This window comes from Sinocyclocheilus anshuiensis, unplaced genomic scaffold, assembly GCF_001515605.1.
Source record: "Sinocyclocheilus anshuiensis isolate Anshui unplaced genomic scaffold, SAMN03320099.WGS_v1.1 scaffold421, whole genome shotgun sequence".
Taxonomy (NCBI): Eukaryota; Metazoa; Chordata; class Actinopteri; order Cypriniformes; family Cyprinidae; genus Sinocyclocheilus; species Sinocyclocheilus anshuiensis.
This window is the reverse complement of record NW_015540859.1, coordinates 850123-867352: the sequence shown is the minus strand read 5'-3', so window position 1 is coordinate 867352 and position 17230 is coordinate 850123. Positions and strand designations below refer to the sequence as shown.

Here is a 17230-nt window from a genome sequence, read left to right as displayed (position 1 = left end):
TGGCACGTCCTAAGGAAAGCTCATTGTGGGACTGGCTCGTAGTGGCTGAAATTCTGCACCAAGGCTGAATTTCGGGAAAGAGACTTCAGATACAGTACTAGGGACCACTTAGGCCTATATAAAAGCATCCAAAAAGCAGCATGTCATGGGACCTTTAAAGATCACGTGAGTAACAATGCTGAAAATTTAGCTTTAGATTTAGCATATATTATTGACAAAATATATATTGCAATAGACCCGGTTATTTTAAATTGTAATAATTCTACAGTATTGCCATTTTACTATATTTTTGATCAAATAAACATCATTCATGAAAAATCCTGCCAACGCTAAACATTTGAATGGTAGTGCAAATTATATTATTAATCATCATTCATTTGTATTGCTATTTTAAATGTAAAAAAACGAATTTAATAACTATTTATAAAATATAAAAATATATAAATGCATGTAAAAAAAAATAGGATTTCATTATTCAGTTACACAGTATTAATGAAAATTGTAAATGTAGGACAACAATGCAATAGATGCTGAGATACTGCAATATAATTTTGACGAAACCAGCAGTTTAATTCTAAGCTGCAGCAAAGTCAGATTGTGCAGAGGACTCAGACAAGGTCTTCACTGGGTAGTATAGTTGACATCTTGACCATGATAAACAAAGACTTTTACCTAATGAAATATTGCACAGTAAGGTGACTGCACTAAAAGTCAGTATGTGGGGAAGTGGTTGAGGTCTCTAGGTCCCTGTGGAAGGTGGGGTTTTCAATAGAGCAACTGCTCTGTGGTAAAATCTGTTTTTGAGTCGTGTTGTGTGGGCATACAATGTTCTGCATTGTTTCCCAGAAGGCAGAAGTGTGTGAAGGGTTTCTGATGATGGTTTTGGCCTTCCGGGTGCATTTCTCTGTAAAGTCTGACCAACTTGGCACAAAATGAAATTTTCGCCGCTAGAGGGCGCGTATTCAAAATAAACAAATAGACAAAGGCGTAGTTTGGTGACTGAGTGTGGAATCATGGGAGTTGTCGTCTTCATCCCCACAGCCGAAGCAATCCGACGGGATTCGGGCAGAAATCATGTTCATGGATGAGCTAATGATCTATTAACGTAGTAGAATGAAGCAGGGTGAGGCTGAAAGCCATCGAAGCGAGAATGCCGGCGTCAGCATGTGATGCAGTGGGTTATGTGACATGGAGGGCTGCAGAATGGCAGGGTTGTGTAACAGGACTAGAGTCTAGTGAGCGCTCTGTCTCTTGTCTGGCCATGTCACCGTCACTGGCAAAAGTCGTAGTAACTGAAACTTCCCTCATTTAACAAATTTTGAAAACGCTGGTGCAGAAATTCAAGAAATACATTTAAACTAAACCTATCGAGATGTACACGAGATCCAGGCAAAGTTTGTACTGTTGCACCACCCCCTAAATGGTTTGCAGTAGCATTCATTAACACAGTGGACGTTGAACCATTGAACATTGATCACACAATAGCTTTATATGATAAAGTTTTATTTGATACGATTTTAATTTATTTCTTATTTTTTATGCATGTATAAATATTGATGAATGCACATGCAGCACACATATATGGAAAACCAAGTTTTTTTCTTAGGTCATGCAAGTTTTTTTCTTAGGTCATGCAAGTACGGTTGATCCATTTACCATATTTGAATGTGTGTTGATGATGTGTGTTTCTGCATAAAAGCTTATATTAAATCTGTTCATCATGTGAGGTGATCGTGTCTTCAATCTCTTTAAGACATTGTTAGATGTTGTTGAAAATGTTGGTTACGTGGGCTTTTTCAATGGATAGATGAAAATAATGAGAGAATATAAAAAATATCTTAATTTGTGTTCCAAAGAATAACGAAGGTGTGAAAAAGGTTTTACATTTTGGTTTGTTTCTCAGCCATAATAATAGAAGAAATCAAAATAACAGTAAACTGTGATGAAATGTTGCAGCCTGGTCTGTCACAGAGACGTGTTTGTAATTTGCAGCAGAGATGCTCTGGGTTCGGATCTGTTCAGACAGACGTGTGTCATACTGCTGGTCTGGGGTCAGTTTTGTGTTTTCTCTGTTGTGTAATCAGCCTCTTTCCTGATAGCAGTAAAAGTTTTCAAAGAGTGTAATTGAATGAATAGTTCATCCCTGCTCAATAGACAAAGGTCAGCTGGATTCTTTAAATGCTTTAGCATGTCTTCATTGAACCTTGCGATTTTAAAACCATGGAAATACAATATAAGCAGGTTTGTCATGCAGTCTGTTGTATACAGCATTGGGTTGAGGGTGCTGGTGTTTTGGTGATCGGAGTGTCTATTTACAAATGTCAGGTGATGTATTTAGTGCACTTGTTGTGTCTCTTCTCTGAGGGTTTAGTTGCATGAGATTATCCAGCAGATAAACTGTGCATGTTTAGGAAACACTACAATGACCCAGCACTAGCATTAAGCAAATAATCTTTTACGGTTTTTTATTTTTATTTTTTTTGCTCCGCGACATTTAATCTGGTGCCAAAGTGATTTTTAGTGGATGCATGAAGTCAGTCTATACTTGTCTTTATTTTGAACATTATATCTTTTTGTCCACTTCATTTGATAGATTGTTATAATATTATGGCATTTGCACATTAAATCAGGTTTAAAGGGATAGTTCACCCAAAAATGAAAATTGTCATCATTTACTCAGCCTCAAGTTTCTTATTTCTGTTGAAAGCAACAGTTGGTGGTAGCCATTGACTTAGATAGAGATAGTATTTTTTCCATACTGTGGAAGTCAATGGGAACCAACCACTGTTTGGTTACCCACATTCTCCAAAATATCTTATTTTGCTTTCAACAGAAGGAAGAAACTCATACAGCTTTGAAACAACTTGAGGGTGGAATATACACCCAAAACATAGTGGATTGGGACCAACCGAGCAGCTTATATTATTTGTTCTAAATGTGGTGTTCTTTGTGATTCTTGAACTTTTGTTGCATTTCCTAATATCTCGCTTGTTTTTTCCTCCTGTAAGGTCTGACGCATCTGATTGGCTCGCCTCTGCTCAGGGCCTACATGCACGGCTTCTTCATGGACATCAGGCTCTACCACAAGGTGCGGATTTGGGTCTGAGCATTTGTTCACGTTATGTTGTTTGTTTGAACATTTTTGCTCTTTAAATGATGATTCATGTTTAATTCCTGTGCATTGGTGCAGGTGAAGACCATGGCGAACCCGTTTGCCTATGAAGAGTACCGTAAGGACAGAATCCGGCAGAAGATCGAGGAGTCGAGAGCTCAGAGAGTGCAGCTCAAGGTAATGCTTGTTGACACATTCACCCTGTGTGCGTGCTTATCTCAGCTATGCGTAAACCTGGCAGATGAAGACCACAGAAGTATTGGTGAAAATAAATCTTGTTACAAAAACTTGCATGTTTTCTATATATACATTTTATTTTTATATATATATATATAAGAACTGTTTAGTTAGCCAGTGTTGTGCTGGGTCCCTATGAAATCTGTTTTATTTTTATTTTTTTCCAGCTTATTCCATTTAGTAATTTTAGTAATCAAAAAGCATGTGTAATTAATTGAAATTATGAAACTTACATAATTTAACAACACTTTATTAAATGTTTAGCCATATGGACCCCATTACTAAATTTCATTTTATTTTTCCCAAATTCCACGTTTTCCATTTTATTCTATTTTAATAGTTAATTTTAATTTTAATAATCATTTGAAATCATAAAATATAACCACTTTAATAGTTTATTCAAATGTTTACAATAATAGGACCCTATGAAATGTTTTATTTTTCAGAAGCATTGTCTTGTCAGTTTTCAAAGCCAGTGGTAATCAAATTAACTCATAAAACATGAATTATTAAAAAAAAATAATTAGTTAATAAATTGATTTAATTTAATTATTTTATTTTTTTTGCCAAACAAAGTGCTAAAATTAAAACATGTAAGAAAAATTGTGAGATATTACTTTTATCATTTTATTATTATTAGAATTATTACTTTGAGAAGTACATTCTGCTGTATAATATATTCCTGTCACAATTTGTTCAAGTTAAGCCAAACATTTATTATGGTGTGTTGTAGTGAAGATCTTTGAGTTTGTGTCTGTAATTGATGGTAGTTTTCACAAATAAAATGATGTAAATCCAGAGCAGCTCTGGAGATGAACTTGAAGTTTTTATGTGCTCATGTAATGAGTATGCTGCAGTATGCATGAAAAAGATGAAAACAGACAGACGTGCAGGCTTCATATTTAAACCAGTATTTTTGCAGCACAATATTCACAGACACTAGATCATATCGCCATTTTGTCCATACACTTTTTCCACATCGGGCCCTAGTGTTGAGTGAATAAAACTGTTAACTATGTTCTCATAGTCTGTTATCATCAGTGCTTTGACTCCGTCATTCTCTAACAGAAGCTGCCCAAGGTCAACAAGGATCTGGCCATGAAACTCATGGAGGAAAGTGAGCTTTCAACCAAGAAGAAGAAGAAAAAGGGCAATGTGGGCAATGTTTCTTTGACTCATTTCCACACTGCTGGAATACAGAAATATTTTAGTCAACTGTTTTAATTCTGTTGTCTCTCTCACTCCTTTTCTCATTCTGCTCTTATCTGTTTTTCTCTCAAGGCCGTAGCCAATCTCCTGACGGATGACCGCTTCAAGGTGATGTTCGAGAACCCTGATTACCAGGTGGATGTGCGAAGCGAGGAGTTCCGGCTGCTCAACCCCATCGTGTCTAAAGTGGGTGAAAAGAGGAGGCAGAAACTCAGCCAGATTGTTCAGCAAGAGGAACAGGTACAGTTTTTTCCTTCCTGAATTGAAAAAGGTATGAAATATAAATATTGTTCAAGGTATTGTACCAAAGTTAGAAATCCCAGTGTCGTGACAACTCAACTGGGGATGTGTAAATGTAAAAAAATAAAATAAAATGCTAAAAATGACAAAAAACAACAACAACAAAAGGACTAAAGCTTTTAACTGAAATTCAAATGAAAACAAAATATCAAAACTAAAACATAAAAACTAATTCAGAAATATTAATGAAATCTGCGTATGTCACTGATACTGAAATATCACTGATCTAGACAGCAAGGCAGACAGAGCTGGGTAGATTACTTACAAATTGTAGTTCATTACTGATTATGAAAACTGTAGTTAGTAATGTAATCTCTGTTGATAAAATGCTAGTAATTAATTAAATCATAAAATGTCAAATACATTTTTAAACACTTGATCACTAAAAATAGAAATTATTTCCTTTTTTTATCTGTTTACCATGTCAATGTGTGACCATTAATCAACATCAGAGAACTGTAAACATGCAATTATGTGTTAAATTATTGAAATATTACCTTCCTCAGAAATATTGCAAGTATCATTTCAATGGTGTTTGGCTGACAAAAATGGTTGGGAATCCCTGCATTTCATGAACAAACATTAATAGACAGCCAATAATGACATTACACGCTCAAGGTCTTTCAGAATCAGTCAATTATGAATTATGAAATACTGCCATTGTGTGAATAATATCAATAAAAAATGTACTGTAATCTGATTTTGAGCATTAAAATGTACTATACTCTAATTATGAGTACTCAATTTTTGGAATCTGATTATGTAATCCAGAGAACATGTAATCAATCACTAGACCAGCTCTGAAGGCAGGTCTCACGGTTTTGTGAACAGAGCTTCTGATTGTGAAAATTATAAAAAATACCACCAAGAAACCTTTGTAACAAGTGCAACATGTAAATGTCACATTGAGATTTCTCTCTAACTGTCTTGATCTCACTAGCAGGATGAGGAAGAGGAGGAGGTGGAAGGCCGTGGCAGCTCAGAGGAAGAGGAGAGCTCTGATGATGATGATAAGAGCTGGGTGCAGGAAGTGAGGGAGCAGCGCCGTCTTATACGGGCAGAGGAGCGGGAGCGCACGTTCAACCAGAGGAAAGAGAGGAGGCAACAGGACCGAGAAACCAGCTTACAGAGCTCTGATCCAGTCAGGAACCGCCAGCAGGAGCCTCAGAACCAGAGCCAGAACCAGCCCAGATTCTACCAGATCAAAGCAGGAGAGGAGTTTCGCAGCTTCGGCGATGTGGCCCGCAAACAGAAGATGCAGAAGTGAGTTATACTCTTAGATCATTTTAAAACCATTTATACCGGGTTTGTGTGGGTCTTAAAAAGTCTTAATTCACCCTTCCACAAATTAAGTTCTTAAATTCGAACAGAAAATGATGAAATTATGTCTTTGAATGCAAAAAATAAATCTTTCTCTGTTTTTTTTTTTGTTTTTTTTACCAATATAAATATCTGAACATCCTTAAGTCAAGATAAATTTAACTGAGATGCAAGCTGCCTGAAGATATGAAGTCTTGTTTTCTGGAAAAAAATAAAATAAAAAAAATTGAGTCAAACAATAACAAATGTATGGAAGCCCATTTCCACCACATAAGAAAAAAAATTCATGCCTCAAAGTCGAAATTATGACATACTTAAGTCATAATTACGAGATAAAAAGTCGAAATTATGACTTTAAAAAGTCGAAATTATGACTTTAAATGTCATAATGATGACTTTAAAAAGTCGAAATTATGATTTTAAAAGTAGTAATTACGAGATAAAAAGTCAAAATTATGGTTTGTCAATTACGAGATAAATTGAAATTATGACTTTAAAAAGTCGAAATTATGACTTTGTCGAAATTATGACTTTAAATGTCTAAATGTCGAAATTATGACTTAAAAGTCAAAATTATGATTTTACAACTTAATGACTTTATAAACATATTTGTCACAGGATAGTGGTCTAAGGATAAATAGGACATTCTAAAACAAATGAACTTGGCTTAAAACAGTTTGGAGGACCAAGTTCAATACACACCTTATTAATAAAGCGTATACCATTTACAGACCAGCAGAATATACTCCAAAATATGAACGCAACGTGCAAAGTCTCACCTTAAGCATTTATTCTTTATAGCTAACAGTTTTCTATGGGAGGAAATGCTTAAATTCAGCACGTTGCGTTCATATTCTGGGTTCATCCTCTTGCCTGTACACATAATTTATATTTTTGATAATCTTAATACTAGATGTGTTTTTTTTTAATATCACTGTCTCCTTCCACGAAGCCACGTTAAGCGTTTTCTATCCCAAGAAAGCGCTTAACGTGCAACTCAGCGCATTGCATTCATATACTGGGGTATATTCTGCTTGTCTGGTATGCTTTAATAATAAGGTGTTTACTGAACCTGGTCCTCCAAACTGTTTTAAGCCAAATTACTTGTACTTTAGGAGTAATAATGAAATCACAGCCTGAGTCCACCAGAAAGCCAAAGACTCTTACAGGCCTGCCTAGGAGAAAGACTAATGAAATATACAAGTAAATCCTATTGACCACCATGTGCCATTTTAGATTACTTTGTGGGAAATAAGTTATCTAATGTTTTAAAGTATAAGAACAAATTAATGTTTGTAATTATTTATATACATATATTAATCCAAAGTCCCAAACTAACAAAAAAAAAAAAAAAACATCTGAAAGCAGAATGTCTAAGATTGTGTTCAGATTAAAAAAGGATGCATTTTGAAAATATTTCATTTCAATTTCAAGCATGTAATAAAAATTATTCAAAAATATTGAGCAAATTAAACTAGTTTAATCCTGTCACGTCTGCAGTGTCCAATTGACCGCCTAAAATGATTCAGTGATTCAATAACTCACTCAAAAAACATGAAAGACATTCATTTGTCACCACCTTCTGGCATAAAGATGTAATCATTAGAAATGGTCACTTAATGTATGAGTGAATTAATCAGAACAAATTCAAAAGAAGTCAGTGGGGAAAAATCTTAACGCGGCTTTGTGGAAGGAGACGTGATATAAAAAAAAACACATCTAGTATTCAGATTATTAAAAACATAAATTATGTGTACAGGCGGAAGGATGAACCCGGCAGTGTTAATTTCGTTGACGAATAATTTATCATTTCGACATTTTTTTCACAGACGACAACGAGACGATAACGAACTAAAACTCTCTTTGAATGACAACAACTATGACGTAAATCTATTGACATTTTTGTCAAAGAATAAAAACGAGACGGAAATGTTAGGGAGGGACGATTTGGGAAGAGATTCATTCAGAACGAATCTACTGCGTGGTTCGGAGGTTAGATACGTACATATGAACCGGCGGGATATAACCTAACATACACTTGCTGCCCGTCGCATAAAACGTTAAAAAAATGTCAATATGTGCGCACGTGCACTAACCCTTGCATTCAAACTGATTGATTGCTCACATATTGAAGACACAAGTACGTATTGAAGACTTGTGCGTAAAGCTGCATTATACTGACTCACAAAATGATCAGCCCTGTGCTACTGAAATGATTAGGGATCTAGAAATGACTAAGTTTCTAGGGCTGCACGATAAATCGAAATGGAATCGAGATCGTAACAAAATGCGCATGACAATCGCATTCGATTAATCGTGCAGCACTATAAGTTTCTAAACGCACTGAACCCATAGTTTCTGATTGTGTGGAAAATGTAGATTTTTTTTTTATTATTATTTTCATGATACGTGCCCTTTAATATTAATAACTGCTGTTAGAACAGCTATACTAGCACTCGGTGTCGGTCAGTAATGGCTGTCCCGTCCTAACCGTGTTTGACGTGCAGTGGATGGATTATTGACAGGTAACACGTGTTAGTGAACGTGCCATATATAGCGAGCACGTCTTCCTGAACCTCCTAATGGGTTTAAAAGTGCTAGACAATCGTGTAACGCTCTCAGACTTGAGGTTTTACTCAGTGAATCATTTACACTTAACCTAGCAGGGGTTTTCCATGTTAAAGTCAACATGAAATCAAAATTGACTCTATTTTGCATTATTAATACGTGTTTGTGGTCTTATTGGGAACGCTTCCTGAATGCACATTATTATTAAGGAAAAATAGTTTGTCTTCACATTTGTTAGTTACAACGTAATAACTTTTCCGACTGATATCGTTTTTTAGAAGAATCTAATATTAATATATGTAAATTTCTAAAAAATATGTACAGTATATCTAACATGATCATCAGGCTTTTGAGAAATGTTTGTAGTCCTCCCTTCACTATTTTCTCTTGTTAAAGATTTTCAAGTCACATTACAGAAGTAAAAAGATGATTATTATTTTTTTTGGTCATTATTTTGCTCAATTGCTGTGTATTCACACTTGAACGTAACACTGTTTGACCTCACTCAGGACGTCTCTGGAGGAGCGACTCCAGCGGGAGCAGAGCTCAGGGAGGCTAAACCTCAGTGACACAGCAGTTGGAAGCAAACAGCTCACGTTCACTCTCAAAAAGGTAAGAATGAAGATGGCCACCTGTGCAGACTGAGGCTTTATTCCACTCATTTGATTCTACTGATGATTCATCTGAAACATCTGCAGAATGCAAGGTGAAGAATGCTGAATGGGTTTTCATTTGTTACTGCGATATCTTGTTCTGTCTTTGGTCGAATGAAGGTTATGGTGTGGTCAAATTGGGTCAGACTCATTCCCAGCTCAGATTTCTGCTGACTCACAGCAAAGACTGAAGAATGGCTTCTGTATGCCCTGAATTCTCACCGTGGTTTTCTGTCCTTTGACTGCTCGCACGCCCGTTTAATTCCCATACTCCTCCTGTCTGTCGTACACACAAAATCACTTAGCTGCTTTGTTGGGTTGTTAAATGGACCTGAAAATATTTTAGCAGCCGGATAGTTTGAGTAGTCTATATGACTCATGCAATATAATCCAAGTCTTCTGAAGTCATTTAATAGCTTGTGTAATTGTTCAGTGATGATTTACCCGTTCTGCTGTAGTTCTCAAGGAAGCGTGACACAATTCATGTTCAAAGATTGGGGTCAGTACATTTTTTTTTTTTTTAAGACATTAATTTAGCAAGGATGCATTAAATAAAAATCACAGTAAAGATGTTTAGGATTGTAATATAAGGAATATTTCATAGAAATGCTGTTATTTTGTACTTCCTGTTCCTCAGAGAATCCTGGAAAAAAAAAAAAAAAGTTTTCCATAAAAATATTTTGTATACAAAAACTGTTTTCAGCATTGGCGATAAGAACCGTTTTTGATAACTGAGCAATAATAATTTAGTAAAATCAATAATTGAGCAGTAAATCAGCATCTTAGAATGATTTCTGAAGATCATGTGACACTGAAGACTGGAGTAATGATGCTGAAAATTCAGCTTTAATCACGGGAATAAATTACATTTTACAATAGATTCAAATAAACTAAAGCTATTTTAAGTTGTAATCATATTTCACAATATTACTGTCCTGCTGATTACAGAACCGGCTTTTTTAACAAAATGCGCATGACAATCGCATTCGATTAATCGTGCAGCACTATAAGTTTCTAAACGCACTGAACCCATAGTTTCTGATTGTGTGGAAAATGTAGATTTTTTTTTTATTATTATTTTCATGATACGTGCCCTTTAATATTAATAACTGCTGTTAGAACAGCTATACTAGCACTCGGTGTCGGTCAGTAATGGCTGTCCCGTCCTAACCGTGTTTGACGTGCAGTGGATGGATTATTGACAGGTAACACGTGTTAGTGAACGTGCCATATATAGCGAGCACGTCTTCCTGAACCTCCTAATGGGTTTAAAAGTGCTAGACAATCGTGTAACGCTCTCAGACTTGAGGTTTTACTCAGTGAATCATTTACACTTAACCTAGCAGGGGTTTTCCATGTTAAAGTCAACATGAAATCAAAATTGACTCTATTTTGCATTATTAATACGTGTTTGTGGTCTTATTGGGAACGCTTCCTGAATGCACATTATTATTAAGGAAAAATAGTTTGTCTTCACATTTGTTAGTTACAACGTAATAACTTTTCCGACTGATATCGTTTTTTAGAAGAATCTAATATTAATATATGTAAATTTCTAAAAAATATGTACAGTATATCTAACATGATCATCAGGCTTTTGAGAAATGTTTGTAGTCCTCCCTTCACTATTTTCTCTTGTTAAAGATTTTCAAGTCACATTACAGAAGTAAAAAGATGATTATTATTTTTTTTGGTCATTATTTTGCTCAATTGCTGTGTATTCACACTTGAACGTAACACTGTTTGACCTCACTCAGGACGTCTCTGGAGGAGCGACTCCAGCGGGAGCAGAGCTCAGGGAGGCTAAACCTCAGTGACACAGCAGTTGGAAGCAAACAGCTCACGTTCACTCTCAAAAAGGTAAGAATGAAGATGGCCACCTGTGCAGACTGAGGCTTTATTCCACTCATTTGATTCTACTGATGATTCATCTGAAACATCTGCAGAATGCAAGGTGAAGAATGCTGAATGGGTTTTCATTTGTTACTGCGATATCTTGTTCTGTCTTTGGTCGAATGAAGGTTATGGTGTGGTCAAATTGGGTCAGACTCATTCCCAGCTCAGATTTCTGCTGACTCACAGCAAAGACTGAAGAATGGCTTCTGTATGCCCTGAATTCTCACCGTGGTTTTCTGTCCTTTGACTGCTCGCACGCCCGTTTAATTCCCATACTCCTCCTGTCTGTCGTACACACAAAATCACTTAGCTGCTTTGTTGGGTTGTTAAATGGACCTGAAAATATTTTAGCAGCCGGATAGTTTGAGTAGTCTATATGACTCATGCAATATAATCCAAGTCTTCTGAAGTCATTTAATAGCTTGTGTAATTGTTCAGTGATGATTTACCCGTTCTGCTGTAGTTCTCAAGGAAGCGTGACACAATTCATGTTCAAAGATTGGGGTCAGTACATTTTTTTTTTTTTTAAGACATTAATTTAGCAAGGATGCATTAAATAAAAATCACAGTAAAGATGTTTAGGATTGTAATATAAGGAATATTTCATAGAAATGCTGTTATTTTGTACTTCCTGTTCCTCAGAGAATCCTGGAAAAAAAAAAAAAAAGTTTTCCATAAAAATATTTTGTATACAAAAACTGTTTTCAGCATTGGCGATAAGAACCGTTTTTGATAACTGAGCAATAATAATTTAGTAAAATCAATAATTGAGCAGTAAATCAGCATCTTAGAATGATTTCTGAAGATCATGTGACACTGAAGACTGGAGTAATGATGCTGAAAATTCAGCTTTAATCACGGGAATAAATTACATTTTACAGTATATTCACATAAAAAGGATACTTTAAATTATAATAATATTACACAATTACTGTTTTACTATATTTTTGATAACATAAATGCTGCCTATGCTAGGTAAACAAAAACATCTTGACATAAAAAAAAAATCAGTGACCCCAATCTTTTCATTGGCAGTATAAAACACTTGTTCTTGACCGTCTCAACCATTCTCTGTTTGTGGAAAAACAACAGCTTTTTTTAAAGTTTAAAATAAAAGTACACTTTGATCATTTTTTTGGACAAACTATTCCTTCAGCAAATGTGGTGTCTGCATGAAAACACCTGCTTGTTCTCTGTGGTTGTGCTACATTCACAATAGGACAAAGAATTAAAACACTAGATTGTTCTCAGTGGATTTGTTCGGAATTTAGTTCTCCAAGTTTAAGCAGTGGTTGCTTTTCTACCTGTTTTAGTTAATTTGACCTCAGTAAGCTTGAATAGATAAATTACACTATACAAACTATCAAAACTAGAACAGAGTAAAAATAAACTGATGGACAGCAGTGCTAACTTCAAAGCTGTATTTCACTATAAATAATGTAAAATGCCATGCAGGGACCTTTCTTTGAACGGGTTTATTTCCATGAAGAGTCTGAACAAACAAAAGAATGACTAAAGAACGCTGATGAATCACTAAAATGAATCAAGTTTTCCAGTACTTCTTGAAAGAGAGAGAACGAACGCATTTGATTACAGCTTGAGTGAGTTGTGTGACCACTACTCTGTTAGTGGAAAAGCCACACTATTTTTAAAACAGCTGAGCTATTGTTGTGCTACTGTAAGTCTACTGTGTCACTGCTTTTAGTTAGTCACAACTCAACGCTGCTCAGATGCAGCCGAGACATTTTTTTAACCTTTCGGAACAAATTCAAAAAAAAAAGTTGTGGATCATTTTGGCTTTGACGTGAATTGTTTCTTATACTTGTATTTCATCAGACGGAGAGGCAGCGATTTCAACAGCAGGCTGAACGAGACCATCATGAGGAGAGGAGGAAGATCAGACGGGCGGCTGGACACTTACATTCTATCAGGGGAGGAAGAGGAAGAGGAAGAGGCGGCGGAGGAGGAAGAGGCGGCGGAGGAGGAAGAGGCGGCGGAGGAGGAAGAGGCGGCGGAGGAGGAAGAGGCGGCGGAAGAGGAAGAGGCAGTGGAGGAGGAAGAGGAAGAGGTGGCGAAGGAGGAAGAGGTGGTGGAAGAGGAAGGAGACCCTTTTAAACTCAGGACTGATCGTCCTCATGGATGCTGATATGCAGGACTTTTAAAACAGCCTTAAAATGTGTCTGATCATCATCATAGACATCTGCAGGAACCACTTTTGTGTTCAAGAGACAGTTCCATTACAGATGCTGTCAATGATTCACATTAAGAGAGAGAGAGAGAGAGTGTGTGTGTGTGTGTGTCAGACGTCCCTTTTTCCACAACATCTCTGCAGTCTATCAATTGCAGTCTAAACAGGACCTTGTGTTTTGTGAAGAACCATAAAACATTTTTTATCAACATCTGCTCTGTCCTGTTCTGATTTACACACACAAATCAATTCTCATTCAGCATCGATTCACTTTTAGTGCTGATCATTTCTAAAATGCTTTTGATTCTTCATAGTGGTTTAACAATGAAATCATGGTTTGACTCATACAAAACCGCAGCAGCACAGAGGCTGACCAAAATCAAACATAGCCATGTCCCATTTTACATACACTATATGGACAAAAGTTTTGGGACACACTTCTTAAAGGGATAGTTCACCCAAAAATGAAAATCACCCCATGAATTACTCACCCATAAGCCATCCTAGGTGTATATGATTTACTTTCAGATGAATCCAATCGGAGTTATATAAAAAAATGTCTTGGCTCTTCCAAGCTTTAGAATGGCAGTGAATGGTGGTAGAGATTTTGAAGCTAAATAAAGTGCATAAATCCATCATATAAAGTACTCTACATGGCTCCAGGGCTTTAACAAAGGCCTCCGGAAGTGAATCGATGCATTTTTGTAAGAGTAATATCCATATTTACATCTTCATAAACTGTAATCTTCTGCTAACTTTCGTTCGCGCGTTCACGTGAGAGTGGCATTTCTGCGGATGAGCAAGACGGGCGTAGCGTAAGCTCCGGTGAGAAGTGATGAACGCTGAAGCGCAAAGGAGAGAGCAAAACAAAGCACCTGTCATGAATTAGAGGAACAAAACGAAGATTAGTAAAGAAAAATGTCGGAGGATTTCAATATAAGCCAAGAGGAGAGAGAAGTTTTCCTTTGCTGTAATCAAAACTATTCTCACCGGAGCTTACACTACACCTACAGAGTTTATGGTTTATAAAGTTATAAATCTGGATAATATTCTTACATGCATCGATTCCGCTCAGAAGGCCTTTATTAACCCCCTGGAGCCATGTGGAGCACTTTTTATGATGGATGGATGGATGCTCTTTTTTGGGCTTCAAAATCTTTTTTTTTACTATTTTTAATTAACTCCGATTTTATTCGTCTGAAAGGAGAAAGTCATAGGATGGCTTGAGGGCGACTAAATCATGGGGTAATTTTCATTTTTGGGTGAACCATCCCTTTAATTGTTGAATTCAGAAGATTCAATCAGATGCGTTGCCACAGGTGAATAAAATCAAGCACATGCAGTCTGCATTTACAAACGTGCAAAAAAGCACATATGTTCATTCTGAAGAGCTCAGTGAATTCAAACATGGTAGTGTGATTGGATGCCACCTTTGCAATTAGTTTGTGAAATTTCACTCCTGCTAGATAGTCCACCTTCAACTGTAAGTGGATAATGGAAGATCTTAGGAACAGCAGCAACTCGAAGCAGAAGACCATGTAATGTCACAGAGCGAGGTCACCGAGTGCTCTGCTGATTCCAGAGCTGAAGAGAACCAAACATCCACTGGCATAATATTAACATATAAACTGTGTGGCAGGAGCTTCATGGAAGCATGCAAGCCTCACATCACCAAGAATAAAAACCATGCACCGACACTGGACTCTGGAGCAGCGGAAACCTGTGTTGAAATGTTTCAACTTTGTGTGAACAAGTTCTATTCCAGCATGACTGCTCTCAAAGCAAGGTCCATAAAGGCAGGGTTGGATGATTTTGGTGTGGAAGAATTTAAAGGGATAGTTCACCCAAAAAAAAGAAAATTATGTCATTAATTACTCACCCTCATGTCGTTGTAAACCTGCAAGAATCTTCCGAACACAAATTAAGATATTTTTGATGAAATCCAAGAGCTTTCTGGCCCTGCATAGACACCAACAGAACTACCACGTTGAAGGTCCAGAAAGGTAGTAAGGACATCATTAAAATGGTCCATGTGACATCAGTGGTTCAACCGAAGCTACTATTATTATATGTTCATACATTTAAAAACTGCTGTCACAACTTTATTTACATGGTTTATTTTCATATTTTTTTATTTGTGAAAAATGTCTTTTGAAAAAGGCAACCTGTAAAATGTACACTGTAAAACAAATTCCGTAAAATTGACGGTAAAAAACCGGTGTAATGTCCAATACAGTTTTTCACCGTATATAGTAGGGGAATTTACCGTTAACCATTTAACAGGTTTTTACTGTAGCATTTTTACAGTCTTTTACCGTTAAATTCACGGTCATTTTTTACAGTGTACAAGATGTCATGTGCAATATAAACTAACTATAAAAATTTAAGTAAATATTTCAATGATACTGAAATATTATTGTTTCAGATCTCATCAGTTCCTGAAAAATAGACCACATGAGGTTTTAGTTGGGTTTGGGTCTTTAATCCTGCAAAGCAATATTAGAAGAGGTTTAGAAATGTGCTGTTTCTACTTTCCCCTTTAGGAAAATGCTTCAGCGTGTCTGTTTTAAGAGCAGGATGACATTATCAGTGCACAAACCACATGCTTACAATAGCCAAACCATTCTCATCAAGCAAATGTGTTGACAGAGTTTGTTTTAATTACCTTATTTTAGCAATCAGGTACATGCAATCATATTATATACATTCTGAATATAGTCACAACTAAAGGCCATAATTTGCCACTACACACAGCCTTGAGTGCCTAACAAGTTTTCTTAAAAAAAATAGCACGTTTCTTTATAATACTATTAAATAAATTAGAAGATCTAGTTGTGACCTGTCAACTAAAGTTAATAGTTGGTCTCTATGGTTGCTGTGCAGTTACATTCATAGTTGCTGCTGGGCACCCATTATGTTGACTTTCAAGAAGTGCTGAGCACAAATATGGTCTTAAATGTTGTAATTCTGACGTATTTCTCATTTATTGGCAGGGACAGAGCATTTTACTGCTGGAGCTCTGCTTTGGAAAGATGCTTTTACAGTAATTGCAATTGATAAGAGGCTCGTGTCCAGTGATCGAAGAACATAAAAGGCAACAAGCTATTAGGCGATAATTTCAGGTGTTGTGCTGCCAAAACATGCTTCTAGGGTAATCAATAGATTTTTATAGTCTGTAAGCCTTTATAAAGAGCTAATGCAATGACAAAATAATTTTCTTGTTCTATGAAAGCTCTTCCCTCATGCAAAAAATATACACAGTTGGACATTTGAAAATGTACCACTATCGTTGCATTGATATTCAAAATATCAAACCAAGTGGCATTTGGAGAAATTTGGAATTCCCTCACTTGCTCACAAATGTATGCTCTGCAGTGAATGGGTGCCGTCAGAATGAGAGTCCAAACAGTTGATAAAAACAGCACGATAATCCACAAGATGTTTTTAACTTCATCTGTGCATATTTCTCTCCTTATTCAGACATGATGACTTTTTCTATGGAGGAAGACTTTTTATTGATTATTGGTTTAAATAAATTATTGCAGAAGATCCATTGGTGAGCAAGTGATGAAATGCAACTTTTTGCTATATCTCTTACATTTTTTTGACTTTGCTCGTTATGCCATATGGAGTGAAAAGTGAAGTTAGCTCCACCATGGTTCGCATGAAAAAAAACACAATATATTATTTTTTTTTTCCATTGACTTTTGGATTATTGTAGAAAATAAGCTGATGATAATGATTCTT

General features: G+C 36.2%; 1 protein-coding gene across 1 annotated transcript in view; it reads left to right on the top strand.

The window, feature by feature from the left end:
- LOC107687949 (nucleolar protein 10-like) overlaps positions 1–13410 on the top strand; it is a 26789-nt gene extending 13379 nt beyond the window's left edge. Inside the window, exons 14-20 of the mRNA XM_016485444.1 lie at positions 3008–3088; positions 3191–3289; positions 4418–4504; positions 4631–4798; positions 5799–6121; positions 9256–9358; positions 13132–13410. Of these exons, the coding sequence (XP_016340930.1) occupies positions 3008–3088; positions 3191–3289; positions 4418–4504; positions 4631–4798; positions 5799–6121; positions 9256–9358; positions 13132–13410 (1140 nt within the window). The remainder of the gene's footprint in view (positions 1–3007; positions 3089–3190; positions 3290–4417; positions 4505–4630; positions 4799–5798; positions 6122–9255; positions 9359–13131) is intronic.
- The last annotated feature ends 3820 nt before the right edge of the window (positions 13411–17230 follow it).